Source organism: Nycticebus coucang, chromosome 18 (genome assembly GCF_027406575.1).
Source record: "Nycticebus coucang isolate mNycCou1 chromosome 18, mNycCou1.pri, whole genome shotgun sequence".
In the NCBI taxonomy this organism is placed as follows: domain Eukaryota; kingdom Metazoa; phylum Chordata; class Mammalia; order Primates; family Lorisidae; genus Nycticebus; species Nycticebus coucang.
The window spans coordinates 55643452-55670533 of record NC_069797.1 but is presented as its reverse complement, the minus strand read 5'-3'; the positions used below and the strand labels follow the sequence as shown (position 1 = coordinate 55670533).

The following is a 27082-nucleotide window of genomic DNA, read 5'->3' as shown; positions in this document are numbered from 1 at the left end:
ATAAGGTTTCTGTTTATTTAAGCATGCTTTTATTATTTGTGCACCCTTCCATGTATGAACTCCCGTAACACTTCGTATCTGTTTGAATCCCTTGTCAGAGTCCACCTTGCATTGTACACATGGGTTTCTTTTAAGTATATCTGCCAAGTCTGAGCTCCTTGGGGACAGGCCTAATGATTTATTCATATCTGTAGCCTCATCAGCATTTAGTAACTATTCAAAGAAATAAAGTAACTTGGGGTCCAATATGTTTTCCAGAGAATTACATTTATAATGTGAACAGAAGGGGAAAATAGACTTTGGCATACAGAAGCTTACAGACTGCCTCTTAGGAGAGCATCTTTCCCAAATTTGGTCAGTGTTTTCAGGTTCTATATTAATCACCATTACACATGAACACTTCTTGAGCATAGATAGCAATGGTACCTGCTGGCTATCATGAGATACACCCCCAACGAAGAGAGAAATTTTGTCCAGAAGGAACGTAAGTATATTTTAACTCAGGTGAAAGTTGTTTTTAGGAAAGTTGTGTGAATGGAAGGATGTGTGAACCCTGGGCATATTTCTGAACCTCAAGAGTTTTTGTATATATCCCTTTTGGGTAATATGTAAAAGGGGATACTGTCTTCTCTGAAGGATTATGTGAGGCTGAAAGTTAAATGGGAGTCCACTTAATTACGTATTTCTAAAAATCCTTTAAAGTTGACTGTATACCTAAAAGTCTTTTTGTCTTTTAGAAAGTCCAGAAGATTTGAATGACTACAATTTAACCAAACGTCATGAAATAGAAAATGTGGACAGTGCAGAAGCCCCAACCAATGACGATGAAGATATAGGAGGTGAGCCATGGTGTATGGACTAGAAACGAACGGTTATAGATATGGTCAAGGCCAAGAATGAAGATGAAATCAGCTTTCCAAAGAAAACTTGGGTTTGTGGGTTTGTGTTCAGTTAGGAGTGATTTAGTTCTGTTCATTTCACAAATATTTCCATGCAATAGTTATAGGAGCGGGTGTGGTGGCTCACACCTGTAGTCCTAGCACTCTCAGAGGCCAAGGCAGGTGGATTGCTTGCGCTCAGGAGTTCAAGACCAGCCTGAGCAAGAGCAAGACCTTGTCTCTAAAAATAGCCAGGGATTGCAGTGGGGGCCTGTAGTTCTAGCCACTTGGGAGGCTGAGGCAAGAGGATTGCTTGAGCTCAAGACTTTGAGGTTGCTGTGAGCTGTGATGTCACCGCACTCTATCAAGGGTGACAAAGTGAGACTCTGTCTCCAAAAAGAAAAAGAAAAAAAGATAGTCACAGGATATCAGCGATTTTTTTTTGGCAATTTATTTATTTATTCTTCTTTTCTTTCTTTTTTTTTTTTTTTAGTTCTGCCCAAAAGAAAGGCAGAATATTTTTTTTTATTTTGATTTTGGATTAATATGAGGGTACAAATGATTAGGTTGTATGTGTGCATATGTTAGGTAAAGTCCTTGTAGTTGTGTACATCACCCAGGAGGTGTGCCACACACCCTTACTTTGTGCCCATTAGGTAGGAACACACCAATGTGGGAGGCAGTGAGGATAAGGGAGGAGATTGGTGTGTTGAAGTCCCCCCCAACTTGAATTGAATTGAGTTTGTCTCTTGTGTGAGTGTGTATTAGTTCGTCTACTGGTTTCATATTGGTATTGAGTACATTGGATACTTGCTTTTCCATTCTTGTGAGACTTTACTAAAGAAAATTTTCTCCAGCTCTGTCCAGGTTAATAGAAAAGATGTAAAGTCTCCATCTTCTTATGGCTGAATAGTATTCGATGGTATCTACACCAGAGTTTATTAATCCATTCATGGGCTGATGGTCACTTGGGCTGTTTGTAAATTGAGCTGTGATAAAGTCTAGTGCAGATGTCCTTATGATAAAATGATTTCTTTTCTTCTGGATAGATGCCTCCTAATGGGATTATGAGATCAAATGGAAGGTCTATTTTGAGTTCTTTGAAGATTTTTCCATACTTCTTTCCAAAGAGGTTGTATTAGTTTGCAGTTCCACCCCAACAATGTGAAAGTGTTCCTTTCTCTCCACATCCACGCCAGCATCTGCAGCTTTGGGACTTTGTGATGTCCCAAAGCTGCAGATGGGCTATTCTCACTGGGGTTGATATTGGCAAATTTTGACAATTTAAGCTGATTATTTAGTGTTCAAGACATAGTAACTTCATTTTTTTTTATTTTGAGACAGCATCTCACTCTGTTGACCTAGGCTAGAATCCCTTGGCATCAGACTAGCTTACAGCAACCTCAAACTTCTGGGCTCAAGTGATCCTCTGGCCTCAGCCTCCTGAGTCGCTAGCTCTACAGGTGCTTGCCATGATGCCCAGCTAATTTTTTTCTGTTTTTAGTAGAGACAGGGTCTCACTCTTGCTCAGGCTGGTCTTCAACTCCTGAGCTCAAGTAATCCACCTGTCTCAGCCTCCCAGAGAGGTAGGATTACAGGTGTGAGCCACCACACCCGGCCTATTCACTTCATTTTTAAAATAATGTTTATTTTACTCTTTCCTATTATAAAATTAATACATGTTTATCATATAAGTTTGTCTGGGCATTTCCTCCAATTCTGCAGACAATCACTGGGTATCCAACAATTCAGTTCAGTTCACTTCTGACACTAACTCTCAGTGTCAAGGCAGATCCCTCAGGTGAAGGCCTCAGTTGCACAGTGCTACCCCACTTCAGTTCCCGGGTTACCTGCACTTCTATCTGACCTGGCTACCAAGTCAGGGGTTCCCACAACCCCCCTCGTGTCAATAATTTGCTAGAATGACTCGCGGGAATTGTTACCCAACCCATTTGTTTACTATTCCTTTACTCTCAGCTCTATTCTTCCTTCTATTTATACCAAACTTTGGAAGGAATGTTAGGTTTGGCCAGTGCGCTGGTCTAGATTGCAAGCAGCAAAGCTCATTAGCAAGTATCTCTCCCTCAGTCCACTCCCGTAATACATGTAGGATAGGGTTGCAGAGGACTGAACCAATTGGGCTGTTTCTCCCACTGGGTAATAGAGCTGCATTCCCTGCTAACCCCAATTTTGCCAGACGAGGTGAAAGCACAGCTTTCCTAATCAGGCCTTTAGGAATTCTGACATAAAGGTTTAAAACTATAGTCACAGCTTCTTGCTCAGGAATCATCTCGGTGACTAGCACTTATAGTTGCAGCCCTGGTCCTGCAACCACTGAATCCAGCAGGAAAGAGAAGACCAACTGATGACTAGAAAGAAAAAAAGGATCGTCATCCCAGCACTGTCTTCCTTCTTGGGAAGAATTGTATGATCATACCAGCATCCTCCCCAACTCCCTCTTCTCTAGCTCAACCCGAAAACAGAGGAATCTACCGAGTAGGGAACCTGCCTTAGCTCATGTTATGTGTGAGCATATGGTGGTAAAGATGGGTAAACCAGCCCTTCATGCCTGTGTCTCCCTCTGTTTTAGCCAACTAATGTTTCAACTGATGGCTGCAATTCTCTATCAAATTATTTCTCTGAGGAGGATATCTCTTTGTCCATTGTTTGACATTATGGGCTATAAACAAAGAGTGTTTCTGGGTCTAAAGAAATGTCACTTGGCAGTCCACATAGGTGCAGTGTCTTCTGTTCTGGTTCTTTCATGATACTCTGACCATTTGCATCCTCCACCAGGTGAGCAAAGTCCAGTCCAGAGTCAGTGTTTATCTTTGTCAAAACCCATTCATAGCGCCCCCAGAGCATTGCGCTGGTCCCTCAATGCAGGCCACTTGCCAGCGATGGACAGGGCCTCTCCCACTAGCCCCACCCTGCACCAGGGAATCTAACCCATAGCCATCTGCGGTTTCTCTCTTGTCAACAGAATGCTTTGTTGACATTTTGTGCCTCAGATGGTATGAAAGGAATATGCCCCAATTCAACCTTTCTTCTGCATAACTGCATCGCCCCCACCATGTCTACTCATTTCACAGACCCAGGTGGGCACCTCAAGCCAGCATACCATGATAGCTACTCCTTGGTTCCAGTCGCCTTCTGAACCTGGAAGAGAGTTCTTTGGCTAGGCATCTGCATGTCCTACTTTAATGCAAACCTCTGAGTCCTATCATGATCTCCATGGCTGTGTCCCATGTGGGAATCTCTTACAGTGGTTCTCAACCTTTGGGTCGCCACCCACAGGAGTTGTATTAAAGGGCTGCGGCATTAGGAAGGTTGAGAACCACTGCTTTAATAGGTCAAGTTTCCATTGCCGTTGCTGCCTTGGGTATTTGCCATCACTAGAGTATTGGCCAGGGTATTGGCCATCACCATGAATCAGTAGAAACTGAAACATGAGGGCATTATGATCATTCAGTAATCTATTACTGCTGGGAGAACAGCGTGTAACTCAGCCCACTGAGACGATTTTTTTTTTTTACCTTCTTCAGTAACAGTGGTAGTTTTCCAAACAGGATGTTGTCCATTGACCTTAGAACTGTCATCCACAAACTGAGTAGCTCTTCGTTGCTTAGTCAAAGGTCAGTTGGCAGGGCACTGTCCAGATGATGATAGAATCCAGCAGCCCCTCACACCACAGAGTCAGCCCTAGGTGATAAGAGGCTTCCTACTCATGAGTATCCTGTCCTTACATTCCCCAGTAGGAAAATCCAACATAAACCATTTCAATTTCATTATGGAACTTATCTGGTCATTGCCCTCCCCATTGGAGCATCTCTCTGAATCACCCAAGACATCACTGGTATTTTAGGTTTTAAGATTATTTTCTGAGGGTGAGTGTGGTGGCTTACACCTGTAATAATAGCACTTTGGAAGGCCGAGGTGGGAGGATCACTTGCGCTCAGGAGTTCCAGACCAGCCTGAGCAAGAGCGAGACCCTGTCTCTACTAAAAATAAGCAAATAAGCCAGGTATTGTGGTGGGCACCTGAGGTTCCAGCTACTCAGGAGGGAGGGAATCATTTTATACCCTCCCATTTTATACCCTCATGTGCAAAAGGCCTTTTGGGCCTCTAGTGAGGGGTCAAACCAAGGAACTCTGGCCCTTTTGTCCATTTCTATCATTATTAGGCCGGGCTGGGTATCTCAAGCCTATAATTATAGCACTCTGGGAGGCCGAGGTGGGTGGATGGATTGCCTGAGCTCATGAATTCAAGAACAGCCTGAGGGAGAGGAAGACCTCATCTCTATGAAAAAATAGAAAATCTAGCCAGGCATTGTGGGGCACACCTGTAGTCCCAGCTACTTGGGAGGCTAAGGCAAGAGGATTGCTTGAGCCCAAGAGTTTGAGCCTGCTGTGAGCTAAGACGCCATGGCACTCTACCCAGGGTGACAGAGTGAGACTGTCTCAAAAAATAATTTTTTTTTTTAAATCATGATTAATCTACTTGACTATTGCCCCAGGTAATTTCAGATTGGATTTCTCATTGTAATCTTTAACTTCTGGCTTTATAATTTTTTACAAACTGGGCAAATAGAATGAACTTGTTTAGGGTTCTTTAAAGGTAAAAGGACCAGCAACGGATGCATTGGGTCTGCGCAGTCTGCGGTAGTAAGACCTTTGTTTCACCCTTATCAGTGTCTGTTTCATTTATCCCATTTCCCTGGGAATGAATCACCTGACTTTACCTCCCTTCTTCCTCTTGGTTTCATCCTTATCAAAGTTTCCTTTATTCACCTTATTTCTTAATAATCATTTTAAAATGCCCACCTTGGGGGGATGAATCCTTTGACTCTCCTCTCTCTCTGCCTCTCCCCGTTTTCTTGTTAATTAATCTAACATTTTTGTTAGCATCTGTGAGCCTCACAAAGGAAAGCTGAGAAATCAGATTCAGTAGGGCTTCTTGGACTGTTGCTCAGTTGCACGCAGTAAAGTTACATGAGGTGTCCATGCAAAAGGGCCCCCCTGTATCAACTGTATTTTCTCAGATTCTGTATTTTTCTATGTCACATCCACTCTTCACAGGGCCAATTATATTACCTATATTTTCTTTTTTTTTTTGAGACAGAGTCTCAAGCTGTCTCCCTGGCTAGAGTGCTGTGGCATCATAGCTCACAGCAACTTCCAACTCTTGGCCTCAGGTGATCCTTAGATGCCTCAGTTTTTCTATTTTTAGTAGAGACGAGGTCCTGCTTTTGCTCAGGCTGGTCTTCAACTTGGGAGCTCAAGTAACCCCACCCGCCTTGGCCTCCCAGAGTGCTAGGATTACAGGTGTGTGCCACCACGCCTGGCCAATTTTTGTATTTTTTGTATTCTCAATTCTCTGGCATTTGGGGGCCTTACAGACCTAAAGAGAGATTGCTTCTCCCAGAGATGGCCAATTCGTAGAGATAAAGGGCTTGACCAGGAGCATGCTTTTCATATACAAACCAACCAATCCTGAGACTATGCCCCCAATTATATCTAACTACTTACTTAACTTTCATATACCAAGCTGGCATTCCTCCTGCCTAGATCATCCCAGGACCAGGTACCAGACAACTAGAGACCATCCCTATGCCTCCAAACTGGCCAGAATTATTCAAACTAGCCAGTCCTAAACTGTTTATGCTGCCCTGCCTTGCCTTTCCCACAGAAACCCCAGTAAAGACTATGTCCTAACCTCCCTCTCTCTTCTCCTCTGCCTCCTGACTCACATTGGTGCTTTCCCCTGGAGCCTGCATGGCATAGAGTGACCCCTTCTCTGGGTCCTGTGTGTGTAATAAACTTCCTTTCAAGCCTTGTTCCCGTTTTCTTTGTAGCTGCACTGCCTTTACCATACCGTATGCAACATGTATTTTCTTAGACGTGCCCTTAACCATGGCATGTACCATGACCTGGTAGTGGGCATGTTCAGTGGGTGAATATATCTTCATTATCACAAATCCAATCTCACATGACTTGCGTGTGTGAAGAGGATCAGCTGCTTCATCCAGGGTGCTCCACTCCATAGGGTAGATAGACCTTAACCGTGGCTTTTATACAGCCTACTAGACTAACGCTCCCTCAGAAATAGGCTGCTATGTGTCCGGATCATATGCAGACAAATGTGATCTTTTCAGAGGGAGCTGTGGGCTCTGTATCAACCCAAATAGCATCTTCTGCTCTGTAGCATTTAAAAACCAAGATCCTGGCCCTAGATTAGTTATTTTTCACAGCCCAGTTTAGTAAAGGTTCTTCAGGAAGCTGATGCTATTAACCTACAAAATAAACGAACTCTTTTACACTGTACTCCCTGGTTTCGGTTGTTTCTTGGTTTTGCCCTTCACTACCTGGACCAGAGGTCTGAGAGGTATTTTCTGTCGTTCCCACATCATTTTTCCCTTTAGGGGCGACGTTGAATTTAGCATCCAAAGCTCAGGCCAACCAGGCTCTGAGCTTGGTCCATCATCAAGGTCAACCTCGCAATCTCTTTTACTTTCATTTTAGCTATTACTAATAACAGAAACTATAGGATTGCCTTCTTAACTTTTTTGCTTATTCATTTGCGTTTTCTTATGCATCCAGTGAGCCAGTACCCCAGTTGGGTTCATCTCTAAATTCCACTGATAATTTTGTTGTTGTTGTTGCAGTTTTTGGCCAGGGCGGGGCCGGCGCCCTACTCCTTTGAGCCACAGGCGCCGCCCTTAACTCATCATTTTTGTCTTTAGTAACTGACTATGGCACAAAGGCTGCTCCATACCATGGGTGACCACATGAAAACCCAGGAACCAAAGGTTCCTCAGTCCCCTATACTTTCATCCTTTTTATTCCAAACATACTTCTGTGACCCAGGGCTGGTCTAGCAAATCCTACTCCTGACACTAATTCTGGAGTGTCTTCAACACCAACAGCGGATTCTCGAGACAATTCAGTTGTTGGGTGTCCAATGATTCAACTCAGTTCTGATACTAACTCTGGGTTAGTACAGAGCCCACGGATTAAAGGCTCTGTCCTACAAGACTACCCTAACTTCAGATGTCAGTCACAAGTACCCAGTCCCCAGGTTACCCACACGCCTGTCCAACTTGGAAAAATTTGAGGTTTCCCACAACCCTCTCTCAGGTTTGGTAATTTGCTAGAATGACTCACAGAACCCAAGACATTGCTTTACTTACTATTACCAGTTTGTTATAAGGACTCAGCTCAGGAATAGCTAAATGGAAGAGATGCACAGGGCAAGGGAGGGGAGGAAGGAGAACAGACATGTCGTGTTTTCTCTGGACATGTCACCCTTCCCACACCTCCTGGTGTTCATCAACCTGGAAGTTCTCTGAGTATTATTGTTCAAGAGTTTTTAGGTAACTCAATCTCCAGCCCCACCCCATCCTCTTCTCTGTGGTCCTTGGTGGAGCTGAAAGTTCCAGCCCTCTAATTAGGTGGTCTTTCACCAGCCCCGTCCTGAGGCTATCCAGGGACCCAATCTAATTTCACCTCACTAGGATAAACTCAGGGTGCTTGTTATGAATGAGAAAAGACACTCCAATCATTTGGGTTAATCCCAAGGGTTTTAGGAGCGCCTGTGCCCGAAACTGGGAGCAAGATCCAAGACCAAATACATTTTTTTGTATTCTACTACAATTTGGAAAGTTCACAAAAGTAGAGAAAGAAAAACCCACCTCTATTCTATCAGCATTATGGAATACTTGCAGGCTTTTTTGTGAATTTTGAGCACTGTATTTGTATTAACATTGCTCCCAGTATATGCTGATATTTATGGTGATAAGTCTAAACACAATTGCTTTTTGAATGTCACTCAGATCTCATCTTAAATGTCATTTCTTCAGAGAAGCTTTCCCGGACACCCTAGTTGCTACTTTAACACAATACCCTATTTTCATACTCTGCACGACACTTATCACAGATAATTTTGGAGTTTTGTTTGTTTTCTCTCTCCTTCCACCCTTCAACAACCAGGCTCCTGGCTTTTTTTACTGCCAGGTGTTTACAGCACCTAGAGTAGTACCTGGCTTGTAGTAGGTGTGTAATAAATTACTGAGTTGAGTGAGTGACTGAACGAAAATTCTAGGTTGATTATATGTGTGTGTATATATATGTATGTTACTTAAAGGGTGAAAAGAAAATAGTTTCTTGGGGACTTTTGCTGTTGTCTTAGATTTCTTAAGGGACCAAGAAATGGCGTTCTTTGCCTGAGACTTCGGAGATTCAAATCACAGCTTCAACCAACATTCCAGCTCTGCCGAGCTATACATTCATTTGTACCAGTTTTTAACCACAGAGACAGAAAAATGCTGCCTGGCACAGGATGTGGTCATTTGTGCTGAGGAAAGGCATATGGTGTTATATCAGCTTCATGCAACTTCTTGAAGATGACATCCATGGAGCCACGCTCAGAATGAGGCAAATGATAGCTGGTATTTTTTTCTGAGTTAGGGTTTCTGAGTTCTAGTAGTTAACATCATTACATTGTATTTGAAATAGTGACCCCTATACAATTGTTGGTTTGCGATTTTTTTTTTTGAGACAGAGTCTCACTGTGTTGCACTCAGTAGAGTGCTGTGGCATCACAGCTCACAGCAACCTCAAACTCTTGGGCTTAAGTGATTCTCTTGCCTCTGCCTCCCAGGTAGCTGGGACTACAGGCATCCACCACAATGCCTGGTTATTTTTTTTGTTGTTGTTGTCATTATTGTTTAGCTGGCCTGGGCTGGGTTTGAACCCGGCTCCCTTGGTGTATGTGGCTGGCGCCATTAACCACTGTGCTACAGGCTCCGAGCCTGGTTTGGGAATTTAAAGTTTATATTGTAAATTTGTTTTGGGCTCAGAAGTGGCCTAGGAGTTTTCTTCCTCAGGTAGGAGAGGGCAAGGGGGACAGATTAAATAACCAAACATCAACAAGAAACTAATAATTTCCAAAACAAATATTGTAAGGTATAGCATTACAATAATATAAGGCGTACTGAAGTGGCGTAGCATTGCTTTAGGAATCCATACAATAGATTGTAGGCCTCTATGCATTTTGACCCTGCTCTAGAAATGTTACCAAAGAGAAAAGAAAGGGAAATTTCCGCCTTTGTGATCCATTCAGTTTGGGTCCTTTTTGACATTGTAGCTGCCTATGCCATGTCTTTCTTTCTTTCTTTTTTTTATAGAGACAGGGTCTCACTTTATCACCCTCGGTAGAGTGCCATGGCGTCACAGCTCATAGCAACCTCCAACTCTTGGGCTCAGGCGATTCTCTTGCCTCAGCCTCCCAAGTAGCCTCCCAACAGATGCCTGCCACAACACAAAAAACACAATTTTTTTGTTGCAGTTTGGCCGGGCACTGGGTTTGAACCCACCACCCTTGGTATATGGGGCCAGCGCCCTACCCACTGAGCCACAAACGCTGCCCAACCTATGCCATTTCTATCACCTTACCTCTAACTACATGGCAGTGGAATGGAATGGAATATCTACACATAGAAATTATTTTTCCCAGTTGCTAGGGATCTGGGAGTGTCAGCAAGTTCTTGGTAGGGACTAGAAGATAGGATCAATCATTCCAAATCATTTGAAAAAGAGAAAAGAGACAGTTCTTTCCTATAAACCTCACCGAGAAAGAAATGAACAGGCTATTTTTATGTTGGAACATGATTCTTTTATGTCACGATTAATCTCCAAACTGATCGCAGTAGTCCTGCCTGAGCTGCAGGTTGCTTTCTGAGGTTTCAGTTACCTGTGGTCAGCCACGGTCCAAAAATAAGTAAGCACAATTAGATATTTTGCGAGAGAGTGTGAGAGAGAGGGAGGGAGACAACATTCACAAGATTTTGAGGACAATGGATTGTTATAACTGTTCTATTTTATTAGTAGCTATTATTGCTAGTCTCTTACTGTGTGCAATTTATAAATTACATCTATTATAGGTTTGTATATGTGGGAAAAAACATAGGGTACAGTCAGGTGCCACGTAATGCTTCGATCAAAGACGGATGTATAATGGTGGCCCCATAGGATTATAATACCATGCTTTTACTGTACCTTTCCTATATTTAGGTACATTTAGATGTACAAATACCAGTGTTTTGCAGTTGCCTACAGTGTTCAGTATAGTAGCATGCTGTCCAGGTAACATGCTGTATAGATTTGAAGCCTGGGAGCAATAGGCTACACGACATAGCTTAGGTGTGTAGTAGGCTGTATCATCTAGGGTTGTGTAAGTACAGTCTATAATGTTCACACAATGACAAAATTTCCTAACAACACATTTTCAGAATGTGTCCCTCCATTGTAAAGTAGCACATTTAGTAACTATGGAAGTTTCAGGCATCCACCAGGAGTCTTGGGACATGTCCCCTGTGGATGAGGGAGGCTGACTGTATGGCATTATTAATTTTGGCACTTAATCTGGGTCATATACCTTTCAAAAAGGTGGTTACCAGGACCCTGATTTTTTAAAAATATATAACATGATTGGTAGGTGCATATGATACACACTAAACTATAAAAACAGTAGAACTGAAAGGTTCTATTGCCAGATAGAAGATATACCTATTCCATAGTAAGGTACTGCTGTTATGTGCAGCACAGGGTAACATTAAGACTAGAGTTAGAAGGATAAGTTACACCCAGAAGTTTGAGACTAGCCTGGACAACACAGCAAGACCCCATCTCAAAAATAGCGACAACAAAATAAGTCCTGGTACAGAGGCTGAGACGGGAAGATTGCATGAGGCTGGGAGTTTGAGACTAGCCTGAGCAACACAGTGAGACCTCATCTCTACAAAAATCTCTTTAAAATTAGCCAGGTGTGGTGGTATGCACCTGTAGAGACTGGGGTGGTAGGATGTCTTGAGCCCAGAAGTTCAAAGTTAATTGAGCTATGATCAGGCCACTGCACTCTAGCCTGGGCCATAGAGCAAGAACCCATATCTGCAAACAAAACAAAACAGGTCATTAGGTAAATTTAGCTATAATGTAATAACAATTATAAAAAACACACTTGAGAGCCAGGCATAGTGGTGCACATCTATAATCCAGCGTCCCAGCTACTTAGAAGGCTGAGGCAGGATTGCTTGAGCCCAGAAGTTCAAGACCAGCCTAGACAACATAGCAAAACCCCATCTTGCTATGTTTAGAGAATGCTTTAGAGAATTTTGTTTAAGTTTAATGGAAGCATTTTTAAAATATCCTTTGAAAGGTTTTTTAAAACTAAGACCTGTCTGGAGTGTTTTAAATTCAGAATAATTGTAATCATGTTTGTATGTTAAAAAATAAAACGTCATGTTCATCTTTATGCTTCCAGCTTTTAGAAAATTATCAGGCCCTGAGAGAAACACTCACTTTACTTTTCTCTTGTGGAAAACAGACTAATTTTTAACGAGGAAAAAGTCTTCACCCAACTAGAGTTTGAAAAACAAAATAAAAATATTTGGAGAAAACATTTTTAAAATACTAACATTTAACATAAATGCACTTGTTTCCCACATCACAGACCTGGTAGTAATTTTTTACAATATATTCCCAGAAGTTTAGTGCAGGTGTTGGCAAACTTTTCCTGAAAAAGCCAAATATTAAATGTCTTAAGCTTTTTGGGCCACATAATCTCTGTTATAATTTCTAAATTCTGCCATTGCAGTGTAAACCAGTCGTAGAAGATACAGAAATGCTTGGCATGGCTTTGTGCCAATAAATCTTTATTTACGAAAATAGTTATTGGTTTGGATTTGATATGTAGGCCATAATTTGCTTGCTTCTGGCATGGTGTATACATTTAATGTGTGATGAAAGCCAGTGCAGTGGCTCACACTTGTAACTCTGGGAGGTGGGTGGATTGCCTGAGCTCAGAAGTTTGAGACCAGCCTGAGCAAGAGCAAGAATCAATCTCTACAAAAAATAGAAAAACTAGCTGGGTGTCATGGTGGATGTCTGTAGTCCCCACTACTTGGGAGGGTGAAGCAGGGGGATCACTTGAGCCCAAGTGTTTGATGTTGCCGTGAGCTATGATCTCACAGCACTCTACCCAGGGCGACAGAGTGAGACTCTGTCTCAAAAAAAATGTGTGATGAGTTAAGAAAGCTTTTGATTCTTCTAAGGAAGAGTGTTCATATGTACACTTCAAAAGGGCATCTGTGGGGACTTTTAACACTATTATTTAAAAAATTAGAGGGCGGTGCCTGTGGCTCAGTGAGTAGGGCGCCGGCCCCATATGCCGAGGGTGGCGGGTTCGGACCCAGCCCCGGCCAAACTGCAACAGAAAAATAGCCGGGCGTTGTGGTACGCGTCTGTAGTCCCAGCTGCTCAGGAGGCTGAGGCAAGAGAATCGCATAAGCCCAAGAGTTAGAGGTTGCTATGAGCCGTGTGACGCCATGGCACTTTATCCGAGGGCGGTACAGTGAGACTCTTGTCTCTACAAAAAAAAAAAAAATTAGAATAATATATACCACTAACAACTCTGTTTATCACACCTTTATATAATTGATAGAGTTCTGCACCACTACCATTTACAGAAATTAATTCAGCAAGAATAAAACTATAGGTGGGCCGGGTGCAGAGGCTCACACCTGTAATCCTGGTGCTTTGGGAGGCCGAGGCTGGAGGATAAGTTGAGCTCAAGTGTTTGAGACCAGCCTGAGCAAGAGTGGGACACTGTCTCTACAAAAATAGAAGAATTAGCTGGGTGTCATGGTGCACTTCTATAGTCCCAGCTACTCGGGAGGCTGAGGCAGGAGGATCACTTGATCTCAGGATCTTCAGGTTGCAGTGAGCTATTATGACACCACTGTTCTCTACCCCAAGAGACAGAGCAAGACCCTGTCTCGAAAAAGAAAAACAAAACAAAAAACCTATATATGGATTAAGTGTCGTGTTACCACTTAGTTGGCACCTCCTTTATTACTGAAAATTTGAATCTGACAGGCTAATGCACTGGCAATATTTATTATCAACTCCAGTTTATTTCTTCCACGAGGACTTCTGACATTATCTCAGCTCCCCCAGTGTAGTCAAAGAGTTGAGTTTTTGTAGTATGTTTGATTAGTATTTAAGAACCTAATTATATTCTATCTGAAATTGTCCTTGTACATGACAAGACTTTACTCCTCTACGTTATAAACTTTTTGGAAAAAGGGGAGCCTAGTGGCCCACATTTACATCTTTCTAACAGTATGAAGTGGTATAATCCAACTGGATTGAAAAACATAGAAATGAAGAGGTTCAGCCGGGTGCGGTGGCTCATGCCTGTAATTCTAGCACTGTGGGAGGCTGAGGAGGGAGAATTGCTTGAGCTCAGGAGTTGGAGACTTGCCTGAGTGAGAGTGAGACCCCCGACTCATGAAAAAAAGTGGAAAAGCCCAGCTGGGTGCCTGTAATTCCAGCGGCTTCCGGGGGCTCAGGGCATAGGGTGGGACTCTATCTCAAAAAAAAAAAAAAGCAAAGAAATAAAAAATAAGCAAGGAAATAAAATTTAAAAAAACAAAATACTACTACTACTACTGCTAATGATGATGATGATGAAGAGGTTCAGAGTTCTTTTTTAGCCTGGTCATCACCTCCTTTGAACAATTGTTATTTTTCCTCTTCCTAAGGACCAACTGAAACTGTCTTCAGATGATCTGGAGCAATAGGAGGTAACCCGGGGATCCCCAAGTCTTTATTTGTGGTTAGCATCCAGTGAGTACTGGGAGTGTCATAGGCACTTTGCTGGATATAGAAGATATTGAGAACTTCCTCTTGGATCTGAAATGTCAGAGAGAAGCTGAGATGTCAAAAGCAGAATTTAAAGCAGTATTAGAACATCTCATGAGAAAAGATATCCCTGTTGCTTCATCTGGCCTGTGCTCACAGAGGAATACAATCAAGTAAACGCCTCTGAGTATAAGGGCTAGAGATAAATGGTGTACCCAGGGATAGTGACTAGGGAGGGAAGGGACCCAAGATGGTGAAATGCCATCCTAGAGTAAAAGGAGGAATAAGGGAGGTAGAACTTCTCACAGCCTGTTGTTTCAGTCTTCTTTCTGCCTCTGAAATTGGATTCCCATCTTGGCCATCTCCCACATGCGTTGTGTCAATAGCATTATTTTCCCTCTTTGAATCACTGGGGAATATACATTTAGTTACAGATCCCTTGCCTTTAATTCTCTACTTCCCACCATTTTTCAATAGCCCCTATCAGCCACCATCTGTTTCATATGCTGTTTGTTCTAGAGCTGCTCTCAGGGCCAAAAGTACACAGTGTACCTCGATACCCATCAACATCACCTGTTTACCCTTTGCATTGGTTTTTCAGGACTTTCATAACAAATTACCACAAACTGCGTGACTTACAATTTATTCTCACACAGTTCTGAAGGCTAGAAGTCAGCAGGACATGCTCCCTGTGAAGGCACCAGAGAAGAGCCCTTCCTGGCCTCTCTCTAGCTTCTGGGGCCTCCAGCAGTCCTTGCTGTTCTTTGGCTTGTGGCCCTTTAACTCCATTCTCTGCCTCTGTCGTCACCTGGCCGTCTTCCCTGTGTGTATCTCTCTGTGTCCTCTGCTCTTAGAAGGACTCTGGTCACTGGATGTAGAGCCCACCTTCACCCAGCGTGACCTCATCCTAACTAATTACATCTACAAAGACCCTATTTCTAAATAAAGTCACATTCTGAGATTCCAGACATACATGAGTTTTGGAGAGACACCATTCCCCACACTATACCCATCTTCTCTTGACTCTTTACGATTGAATATCAAATATACCTGAGGCTCCAGCAGTGCTGCTCAGCGCACACAAATGCGTGCTTCAAAAGGAAGTGCTGTTTTTTATCAAAATATTACATCTTTCTTTTTAATTAATTGTACCGAGGCGATCTGTGTATGTATTTAATTAATTCTGCCCTCTAAGAGTTATTGATTCCATGAGAAACGTTGAACGTAATCGTTTTTTGAAAGGCTTCAACTTTTCTCTGTCGTGACCCTGTGCAGTGTAAATGCTTAGATCAAAGATAAGAACTTTAATTGGAAAGTTTGCTGAAAAAATAATCCTTCCCCCCTTAGGCGATGTAGTTCCCAACTTTAGTAGTAGTTCTCAATCTTTTTTGAGGTGTGCAACATTTTTGTGCTTAGAAGAAGTACAGACCGCTTGGATACTTCTGAAAGGAGAAAAAAAGCCACGTGTGCGGTTTATGGATGCTAATTACTGCTACATCTAGATGTGTGAAGGAGGTTGCTGGAGCGAGCTGGGAGAGACCAAGTCAGCCTTGCCTGGGCGCTGCTGAGGCTTCAGCCGTGCTGCTCAGCACACGCAACTATGTGCTTCAAAAGGAAGTGCCGTTTTTTATCAAAATATTACATCTCTCAAGCCCAGATCAAGACCTGTCACTCATGGGATGCAGGGGTTATCTTACAAAAACTGCAGTGCTTTGCTGCAGAAGTTCACTCACAGGGGATTTCTGTAAGTGCTCACCATGGGCAGAGCTCGACAGCTTGTACTGTGTCGAACGGGTAAGTTCTGTTGGTGATAAAACCAAGACATCACTCCTGAATCTTTTTTGTTTTTTTAACTCAGTGGACAAAAAAACACTTCTGGAGTTTTTTCCCTTAACCAAGCTGCGTAGCTCGGCGAACTAAAAGGGATGTATGTATATGTATGGCATCTGCAAAAGAGGAATGAATGATTCCAGTGGTTAACAGAAAAAAAGACTTGCCCGCTGTCAGTGGATCCTCTGGAGAGTTTTCTCCCCTTCTTTTTGCTTTTCTTTATCTGTGGAGCAGTAGTGTTGGTGCGTCCTTCCAGGCCGGTTAACGGAATGCGGGAAACATCCTCATGGACCTGCCTCCTTTCATAGCAGCTTCTCTTGGCCAAGTGGGTTTTGTTGCTTCAATAAAGTTTGGTGCCAGGCATGGCGACCTGGGCCTTTGTGTCCTGTGATAACTACATGAAGGTACCTTGCTTAAGGGAAAATGACAAGTCCTGGATGTGCTAGAGCCAGCTCATAGTTGCTTGTTAAATTTTCGCGAATTTTTTTTTTTTTGGTAGTTTTTGGCCAGGGCCGGCATTGAACCCATAACCTCTGGCATATGGGGCCGGTGCCCTACTTCTTTGAGCCACAGGCGCCACCCAATTTTCAGGAATTTAGTGAGCTGGCGGACTTCACCTTGGTAGTTTGAAAATGACCATGGTGGAGTACTTTTACCACGGAAATCAACACATTGATTTCCCTGCCCCTCTCCCGCATTTACCAGTAGACTGAGGACTGAACAAAATCCTGTCCTGCCTCACCAGGGCATTCGTTTCTGTAAGTTGTCAGCCCAGAGGGCTTGTTTTAGAATGTTTTAATTTTTGGTAATTTCCATGAAAATAGTGTTGGAGATGATAAATGTACATGAGATCTCTCCAGAACATAATAGGCAGGATCCAGAAATTTTATTTGGTAAAATATGGGAGTCACATGATTGTGAAGTTAGTGAAATATGGTCGTTTTGGGTGCATGCTGTTACAAAAAGCAGAAAGCAACAGTAGTGAAGCTTAGGCTGGACACGACTGAGCGTATGTTATACTTGAACAGCCCCACGTGGTCATGAGGCAGTTACTTCCTACTCACTCCCATAACATGAGAACCTGAGCTTGCTTTTGTCTGAGAGGCAGGAAGGAGTTGACAATTGGAGGCAATCACCAATCCTGATATGGCCGAATCGGTACAAATTTGTTGTGGAGGGTCTTACTGTACTTGAGTATGTCTCAAAGACATGGTAAGGGCAGTCTTCTATAGTTGTATTCTTCTTTTATGCCAGAGTTTTGGGAATATAGTAAATGCTCAGTATTTATCCAATTTTCTTTCTGCTTTTCCTCCATTCCCTCGTTCCCTGCATTATTCACACGTGCTCACTAATGACTGTTGGTGGGTGAGGTGAAGTGGAGAAGAGTGCATGAGTGTGTTTTGGCAGTAGGCATTGTTTTTAGCAATGTTCGTCAAACACTAGGAAGACTCTTCAAAGATTGCTTGGGGATGGATAATTTTAAGAGAATCAATTTTCAGGTCCTCATCTTGAGCGTGTTCTCCTCTTAAAATTGATCTCCCCACAAGACTGCTGCCACAGAGGTTCTTCCACAATGATCCTTTTCTACTTTATAAAGAAAATATCTCTCACCCCTCTCTAAGGTATAATTAATTCCAGGATGCCAAACAAAGAGTCAATCAAATAACTTCTTGAATAAAACTTTCATAAGTTATTCCTCTTCCATCCTTCTCTTGAGATACATTCCCAATAAATTTTACTTATTGATGGATTGATTGATTAAGACAGAGTCTCACTTTGTCACCCCGGGTAGAGTGCCAGGGTGCTCACAACAACCTCAAACTCTTCATCTCAAGTGATCCTCTTGACTCAGCCTCCCAAGTGGCTGGGACTACAGGCGCCCACCACAACATCAGCTATTTTCACAGACAGGGTCTCACTCTGGCTCAGGCTGGTCTCAATCTCCTGAGCTCAAGTAATCCACCCACCTCAGCCTTCCAGAGTACTAGGATAACAAGCATGAGCCACCACACCTGGCCCCAATTTTGCTTTTTTAAAAATGTTATTTTTATTTTTTAATTTTTTTTTCATTATTTTTTAATTTTTGAGACAGGGTCTTTACTCCATCATCCAGACTACTGTGCAGTGATGCGATTATGGCTCATTGCAACCTCAAACTCCTGGGCCCGGCCATCCTCGCACCTCGGTTTCCCCATGTGCTTGGATTACAGGTGTGAGTCACTGCAGCCAGCTATAAATTTTACATTTTATATTTGATAATTATTGACCAAGAATAACACACTTACATTGTTTAATCGATTATATGCTAACAATTATAATGATAATTCGATCCAGAAGGAATTTTTTGACATGTAGCTATATAACTTTATTTTTATGGTGGTTGTTTTTTTTGCTGCAGAGATGTATAATGGAATGAGCAATAGAGGACAAGCATTTTAGAGCAGTATATTAGGATAAAATTCTATTGGCAAGGTGAAATGGAAATAAAAGTTCCAGGAGAAATTTTATGATTTTTTGGACAAGATTATATATTTTTAAAAATATATAATCTGTCTTAAAATGATGGAGTAAATCAAATCACTAATTTTTATATCCTAACAGATACATTTGAAAGGATGTGGTTAACAGTTTAAACAATCATTATTTACAATAAATAAACATATACTTTTATTTAAGAATATTTAAACTTATGAAAAATGGTAAATGTGAACTTAATATCTATGTACTGTCCACTACATATAAAGGAGAAACATAATATTTTAAAATTCGCTTCCAGATACTTAAGCAAAAAGTTTTAATGTCAATCATTGTCATTGATACATAAAATGTACAAAGTATAGCACAGTAGTGCCTCCAATTTAAGCCTGAGTCTATTTAAGGGCCTAAGGCAGGGATTCTTTTTTTGTGTGTGTGTTTTTTTTTTTTTTTGGCCGGGGCTGGGTTTGAACCCGCTACCTCTGGCATATGGGACCGGCGCCCTACTCCTTGAGCCACAGGCGCCGCCCAAGGCAGAGATTCTTAACCAGACATTTTGGGGTTTGAGAAACTTCTCAATAGTATGTGAAATTTTGTGTGTAAGGGTATGTGTCCATTCTTCTGGGTAAAGAGTCTAGTTCTCAAAGAGGTCCACAACCCAGAAAAGATGAAAAAGATCTGACCAAAGCATAGGTCTTAAGGCTCTACACTTCACTGTTTCCATAATAGTTTTATAAGTACTGGTCTGTGAAACTGCTTCCAGAATAAACAAATTTGGTTCAGTTATTTGTGTATAAAAAAAATGTATACGAATTATGAAAAATCTTGAAAGGGACGTAATCCCTCTTTCTTTGTCACTATCCTGAAACCTATCCTAGGGAAATCTTTTAATTTTATTCCTTGCTTATTCAAAGGCTCTTCCTTTTTCTTAATTTTGATGGGGAAAATTTCAAATGTTTCATGCATAGAAAAATTCCAGATAGAAGTTCAGAAAACAGTTTTTAAAGGAGTAGACATCATCTGTCCCTGACCGTTCTGTTGCGTGGTTTCTTCCAGGATCTAATCAGCAGGCAAGCAATAGATTGACATAGTATTCAGGCTTAGAATTAGGAAAATTACATTGAAAGTGACTAACAACACCGTAGTTTTAAAGCTTTGGATTTCAAAGTGTCACACCATGCAGCAGATGAATGAAGCTGTCAGAGCTGGGCCTGAAGGAAGACCCTGGTAATCCAGCCCTTGGTGTATAACCTTCAAACACCAATAAACAAGATTATCTGGATTTAACATGTGACCTTTCTCATTTTGACTGGTAGGTCCAGATGTTTTCTCATTTCACTGCCTTCTTGAAATCTGCTTTAACCGACTGCAGTTGGATCTAGATTTGAGGTTGCAGGAATGACAGTTCTGAAAACTGTATCCTGCAGTGGGTGATGCTGTCTAAACAGCAACATATGGAGACCTGTGGTTTAATAATTAAAAATAATTTGTGACCTTACCCTTAAAAGATTCGTTAATTATGTCAACTGAATGAGCAAAAGTGGGATCATGATAAATATTTCACTATATTCATCAGTCTGGTGGCATTAAAGGCATTGACAAGATTTTTTAGAACCAGCCTTTTCTGCACCTGCGTCTACAGAAGCAGAAATCCCAGCCATGCTTTTGTTACCCTTTGTTATCTCTCTAGGAAATTGATGGCAGCCTTAGAGAAAATAGGAAAGGCTCTTTATTAACTTCTCTTAAGTCGTCTAGGCTTGTGGCCATACTTCCCATCCACCAAAACTTGGAAACAGCTTAAAGGCCTGTTTTTACCACTCTTCATTGCTTGAAGCCCATAGCTACTTCTGGCATTTTTATATGATCCCTTTCTTACTCACCATCAGTGTGATATCCCAGTTCTAGTCATTCAGGTTGTACTAGTTCTCTCTCTGAGATGGAATAGAAAAGATAATTCTTTATTGTCTTCTTTTTATCTAGGGAGAGATCTCTCACATCCCTGAGTAAACCCTTAGAGGACTTCCCCATGTGCGCTTATGCTGCTGCCTCGGTAGATAGATAGTTCTCCTTAACTAATCAATAATCACAGCCTAGCAAAGCACACGCAATAATTAGCAGCCTAGAAAGTGCGAGAGTATGGTCCGTAAAAACACAAAATATGACAAAAAAGTAATACAGTTAGAAAATCTGGATCCTTACGGATTTAAGCACAATTTAGAAAGATGGCAAAACTCAGTAGTTAGATTACTTGTCTGAAATTGATAATAGAATAACTTAGTATGGGAGATGATCTAGCTTTTATAAAAACTTGATTGTTTTAGCCTCATTTTCTATGGCCAAGTAGCAGATGGACCTTGTTTTCTTCAACCAATTGTTTTTGTTCATTTTATCGAAAGGGCAGGAAATCATTTGCACAGGGACAAAAGGAGTTAAAGACAGTCTTAAGAAGATGTGTCATATGGGAGTAATGATAGCTCAAAAACTAGCCTTGTCCCCCTGCTTCTTACAGCAGCCAGCAGGTAACCAAACTCTCCCCTCTGAGACAGTCATCATCTGGCTGGCTAGCTATCGGTTTTGTTTGTTTTGTTTTTCTGTACAGATGTCTTCTTTTTTGACCACTTTAATGTGATTATAATTTCCACACGTTTTATTTTTTAGTAAATTTACCGAGTTGTGAAACTGCCATGTTTTAGACCATTTCCATCACCTCCAAAAGACCCCTTGTACCTATTTGCTGTTAATCCCCATTCTTACCTCCAGCCTCTGGTACCTCCAGGCAAACTCTGATCTTATTTCTGTCCCTATCAATTTACTGTTTCTGGACGTGTTTCACGTAAATAGAAGAATGCGCTAGGTAGTGTTTTGCTTCTGGTTTCTTTTACTCAGCGCAGTGTTTTTGAAGTTCCTCTGTGTTGCTGCATCTATCAGTAGTTTGTATCTTTTTATTTCTGAATAGTACTCCATTGTAGTGGTACGGTACAGTGTGTTTATTAATTTACCCATTGACGGATATTCAGATTGTTTACATTTTGGGGCTGTTCTGAATGGGGCTGCTATGAACATTTATGTAGCAGTCTTTATGTAGACACATGTCTTCATTGATTTCAAGTGATACCTAGGAGTGGAACTGTTAGGTTGTATGGTAAATTTATGTTTAATTTTGTAAGAAACTGCCTATATTATTGATTGCTGTGTAATAAATTACTCCAAACTTTAGCAGTTTAAAACAATACAATATATCATCTCAAGAATATGAGCCCAGCCTATCTGGGTCCTCTGCTTCAGAATTTCTCCCAAGACTGCAATTAGTCAAGATTAATCTCTCTAGAGATGTTGACCTGGAGGATGTGGTTTTATCTGAAGGATTGACTGGGGAAGGATCAGCTTCTAGACTCACTCACGTGGTGGTTGTCAGGAGTCCGTTCCTGAGGGTTGTCAGACTGAGGGCCTCATTTGCTCACTGGAGGTTGGCCAGGTCCTCGCTGTGTGGGCTCACCGCTTACTTCATCAGAGAAGCACACGAGGGGTGAGGGACACTACAGATAGAGAGAAAGAGACTGCAAACGAGATGGAAGTCACCGTCTTTTATAACCTAGACACAGAAGTAACATCTTCCATCACTTTTGCCCTTTTTTTTTTTTTTATTGGAGATGGAGTCTCACTCTGTTGCCCTGGGGAGAGTGCCATGGCATCATAGCTCACAGCAACCTCAAACTCCTGGGTTCAGGTGATTCTCTTGCCTCAGCTCCTGAGTAGCTGGGATGATAGGAGCTGGCACAATGCCAGGCAAGTTTTTCAATTTTTAGTAGAGATGATGTCTTGCTCTGCTCAGGCTGATCTCAAACTCCTGAGCTCAGGTGATCTATCCCCCTTGGCCTCCTGAATGTACAGGCATGAGCCACTGTGTCCAGCCCTTTTGCCATGTTCTGTTCATCAGAAACAATTCACGTAGGTCCAGCCCATACTCAAGGGGAGAAGATTACACAGGGGTATGAATACCAGGAAGCAGAGATCATTGGGAGCCATTTTAGAAAGCTGCCTACCATATGGCCAAACTGTTTTCCAAATGGTGGCACCATTTTACATTCCCTCTAGCAATGGATGAGGGTTCCATTTTTCTTCACATCCTTGCCAACACTCATTATTGTGTGTCTTTTCAACAACAGCCATTCTAGCAGGTGTGAAGTGGTATCTCATTGTGGCTTTCATTTGCATTTCTCTGATGACTAATGATGTTAAGCATCTTTTCACTGGTCTGTTGTTCATTTGTATAATTTCTTTGGTGAAATGTCAATGCAAATCTTTTGTGTATTTTTAAGTTGTATTGTTTGTCTTTGTGTTAAATCATAAAATATTTTCATTTGTGAATCATGTTTTTGGTGTCATATCTAAGAAATATTTGCCTAGCTTAAGGTCACAAACATATTATGTGATAGCTGATGCTATGTCTTTTTTTATTATTATTAAATCATAGCTGTGTACATTAATGCAATCATGGGGTACAATGTGCTGGTTTTATATACAATTTGAAATATTTTCATCAAACTGGTTAACATAGCTTCATGGCATTTTCTTAGTTATTGTGTTCAGACATTTATATTCTGCATTTAGTAAGTTTCACCTGTACCCTTCTAAGGTGCATGTGGAACGTCTTTACATGCATTGTGATACTTAATTTCATCACCATAACAACCCTGTTAGGTGTAGATATTATCATTATTACGCAAATGAGAAAATTCATAGAGAGCTGCGCCTGTGGCTCAAGGAGTAGGGCGCTGGCCCCATATACCAAAGGTGATGGGTTCAAACTCAGCCCGGCCAAAAACTGCAAAGAAAAAAGAAAGAAAGAAAGAAAGAAAATTCATAGAAGTCAAATGACTTGCCAAAGTTACACAGCTAGTTAGTGCAGCTTGAACTAATGTTCCATCTTACTCCCAAGCCCATGCTCTTTTACTAGAAACTTAAAAAAAAAAAAATGGCATTCGAATCTATTTTCAGTGGGAAAACTAAGAGTTAACTATCCTATTGTCCCTTCCCTGTAATTATTAGTACCCGTTCTGATATTATTTGAATACCGTTAGTAGAAGCCTCTCTATTTGTGATCATCAGAAGTTGCCATTTGAAATGGAAGGGGCATGTACTCCAGTCTGTTGCCCAGATTCTATTCTAGTTTCATCCTGCCAGACAGTATTCCATCCACAGTTTCTGGTAGAGCGAGGACGCATCTTTGCTTGCAGCCTGGAAGTCTGTTACTGGGCAGCTGTTATGCAGTTGTTAGACTTCACCCTCAGGGAGGAGCATGTTCCAGTGACAAGACAGCTTATTTCCTTGTGGGCTTTTAATGTTGTAAATTCACCTCACAGAAGTCAGTGCTGAGTTGCTTCCACTATTTCTCAGTACCCTAATTCCGTTATTTGAAAACCAGAGAGGGGAGAAGGGAGGGGGCAGGGAGGGACAGAAGTCTAAATAGTATGTTACAGATGGTAAATGTTATATTATTTTTATATATTTTATTTTGATTAATTTAACGTTGAAAAGAGCAAGAATCTTCTAATTTTTAATCCTTAAGCTCATTTTCCTCTCCTCCAAAAATCCTTCATACCCTTTGGTCTGATTGATATTCTTTAAGTTAATTTATTGTTTCCTTCTACTCTGGGCTAATGTGTTAGCTTTAGGCAAAATTGCAATGCGTATAATTTTTAAAACACTGTCAGTCCTGATTTTGTACTCGAAGCAAAGAACAGAATAATTGTTCATCCTTTCCTTTCTTCTTACCTTCTTTCTTCCTTACTTCAGTTTATTTGGTGAGCAGTCACTGAGCCTCCGTACCAAGCACAGTGTTAAATGTTGAGGATACAAGACTGAATAAGACACAGACATTGACGTAAAGTGACTGCTATAGAGAAGGAAAAACAGAGACTCTTACAGGAGTAGTTGATTTGGAAAGGAGGAAGAAGGAAAACAAAGAATGAGCTAGTTTGCAACTTGTTGAGTGTGAAATAAGTACAGGAAATCCAGGAAGTGATTGGAAGTATATGTCTGGAGCGCAGCAAAGAGTTCTATGGGAGATGCAGATTTGAGAGTCAACAGCAATAAGAAGTTGGATCAGGAAAATAGTAAAGTGAAAAGCCCAAAGTTCCAAGAAATTGGTCCCTGGAGATCATATACACCTAAGAGACAGAGAAAAAGGAGTAAACAGAGGAACTAAATATATGAGGGAGGAATTGAACCAGCAAAACGAATACAGGAGGGACTGGCCAGTGACATTCTACTGAAAGTGTTGGAGTAGGAGGGTGAGAAGCCAGAGTACAGCAGGGGAGAAGTCAGCTGGAGAACTGGTTATCACTGTGGGGCGTAGGCCTTATTCTGGTGTATTGCGAGAAGAAACTTTGTCAGCCTCCGAATGTTGTAGACAAGTTAGGAATGTGATTTCCTAATTGGTTTACTGTATCTTTTCCCCTATCTAGAATGGTCATTATCACTAACTGGGTTCAAGCTGCCCCAGGAGTTCATTCATTCAATTTGTAAAGGAGCTAGGCCCTCTGATAGTTTCTGGAGACACAAATATGATTGAAACCTGGTCCCTGCCTTGAAGATACTCTTAATGTCTATGGGCAATAAACATGTTAACTATCATATAACACAACACATACTATATACAAAGGACTGCTAATGCTTTTGATATAAAAGACATTTTGACTCCTTCCCTTACCTGTGATCTCTTGAGTTTGGTATTGTGACATCAGAATGTTTTTAACCAATTCAATTGTACTTGGATGGCAATTTTTGAATTTTTCTAAGAATTATATTTTAACATGCTTTAAACATTTTTATTGAATGCTGTTTAAAAAAAGAGTGAATTTTCTATGCAAGATAATTTCTTTTTTTATTGTTGGGGATTCATTGAGGGTACAATAAGCCAGGTTACACTCATTGCATTTGTTAGGTAAAGTCCCTCTTGCAATCATGTCTTGCCCCCAGAAGGTGTGGCACACACCAAGGCCCCACCCCTCTCCCTCCTTCCCTCTCTCTGCTTTTCCTTCCCCCCCATGACCTTAATTATCGTTAATTGTCCTCATATCAAAATTGAGTACATAGGATTCATGCTTCTCCATTCTTGTGATATGCAAGATAATTTTAAATGAATTTTTTTCTTCTGGATTTATAAATGCAATTTCCGCCAGGTGCATACTTTAGTATGTTTAGGCAACATTTAGAACTTCAAAACTTGAGCCTCTTTAAATGCGTTTTGATGTTATTTTGAAAGATAGCAGTTATTTCTCAAAAATATATAAAAGAATGTAATACATAGGGGCGGCACCTGTGGCTCAAAGGCGTAGGGTGCCAGCCCCATATGCAGGAGGTGGCAGGTTCAAACCCAGCCCTGGCCAAAAACTGCAAAATAAATAAATAAATAAATAATAAATTTTTAAAAATGTTTTTTAAAAAATGTAATACATAGATTAAAACAATCGATAAATAAAGTTATATACATATAATTAACCAGAAATGAAACAGTGTATTTGTAGACTGTTGTGTAGTTTAGAAAGAATTTTCTCACATGGGGTTCTTCAGTCTTTACAATCTAGATAAAGAGTTGCATCTGACCTCATGGCATTTGAAGAGCTTAGCCTAGATGAGCAACTGAAACCTTACCTACTGCTGTTGTGTAAGATATTGCTGTTGTTAAAAGTAGTAAATACCCACCAGGAGGAAAAAAGTCATAAATATCTTCTTTTAATGAGGAAGCAAAGAATTACACTGAAATCATTAAACAAAATTATTTTTATTCTTAGGCCAACGAATGAGCTATTTGATACTCAGAAAATAAGACAAAAATTAACGTTATCAGTAAAATTGAGGGGGGCTCCTTTGCAACTGAAACTTTTTCGTATTTTCGGGCTAAGGCTCTTGTATTTGAAGGGGCATGATTTACTAATCACCAGTTTAACTTCTTTAAGGGAGAATTTTAAAGTCTGATGAGGGCATGTTTTAATGGGAACTTAAACCAATAGAATATTATCCAAACTTGTTATCTTTTATTTTGCTGCTATTGAGATATTAATATTTTATTTTTTATTATTTTGATTCACCTTTTCCGGTTTTGTCCTCATTTTAAAATAGTCATTTTTAAAAGGAATAGATGTCCATCCTTTTAGATTTTAAAAGAGGACAAAGAGGAAAATGTAATGGATTCTG

At 41.0% G+C, this 27082-nt stretch overlaps 1 protein-coding gene across 2 annotated transcripts in view; it reads left to right on the top strand.

The window, feature by feature from the left end:
* Positions 1-27082, top strand: part of IKZF3 (IKAROS family zinc finger 3) — a 115892-nt gene that overhangs the window by 43899 nt on the left and 44911 nt on the right. For both annotated transcript variants that reach the window (XM_053570030.1, XM_053570029.1), the window contains exon 3: positions 738-839. In XM_053570030.1, the coding sequence (XP_053426005.1) occupies positions 738-839 (102 nt within the window). The remainder of the gene's footprint in view (positions 1-737; positions 840-27082) is intronic.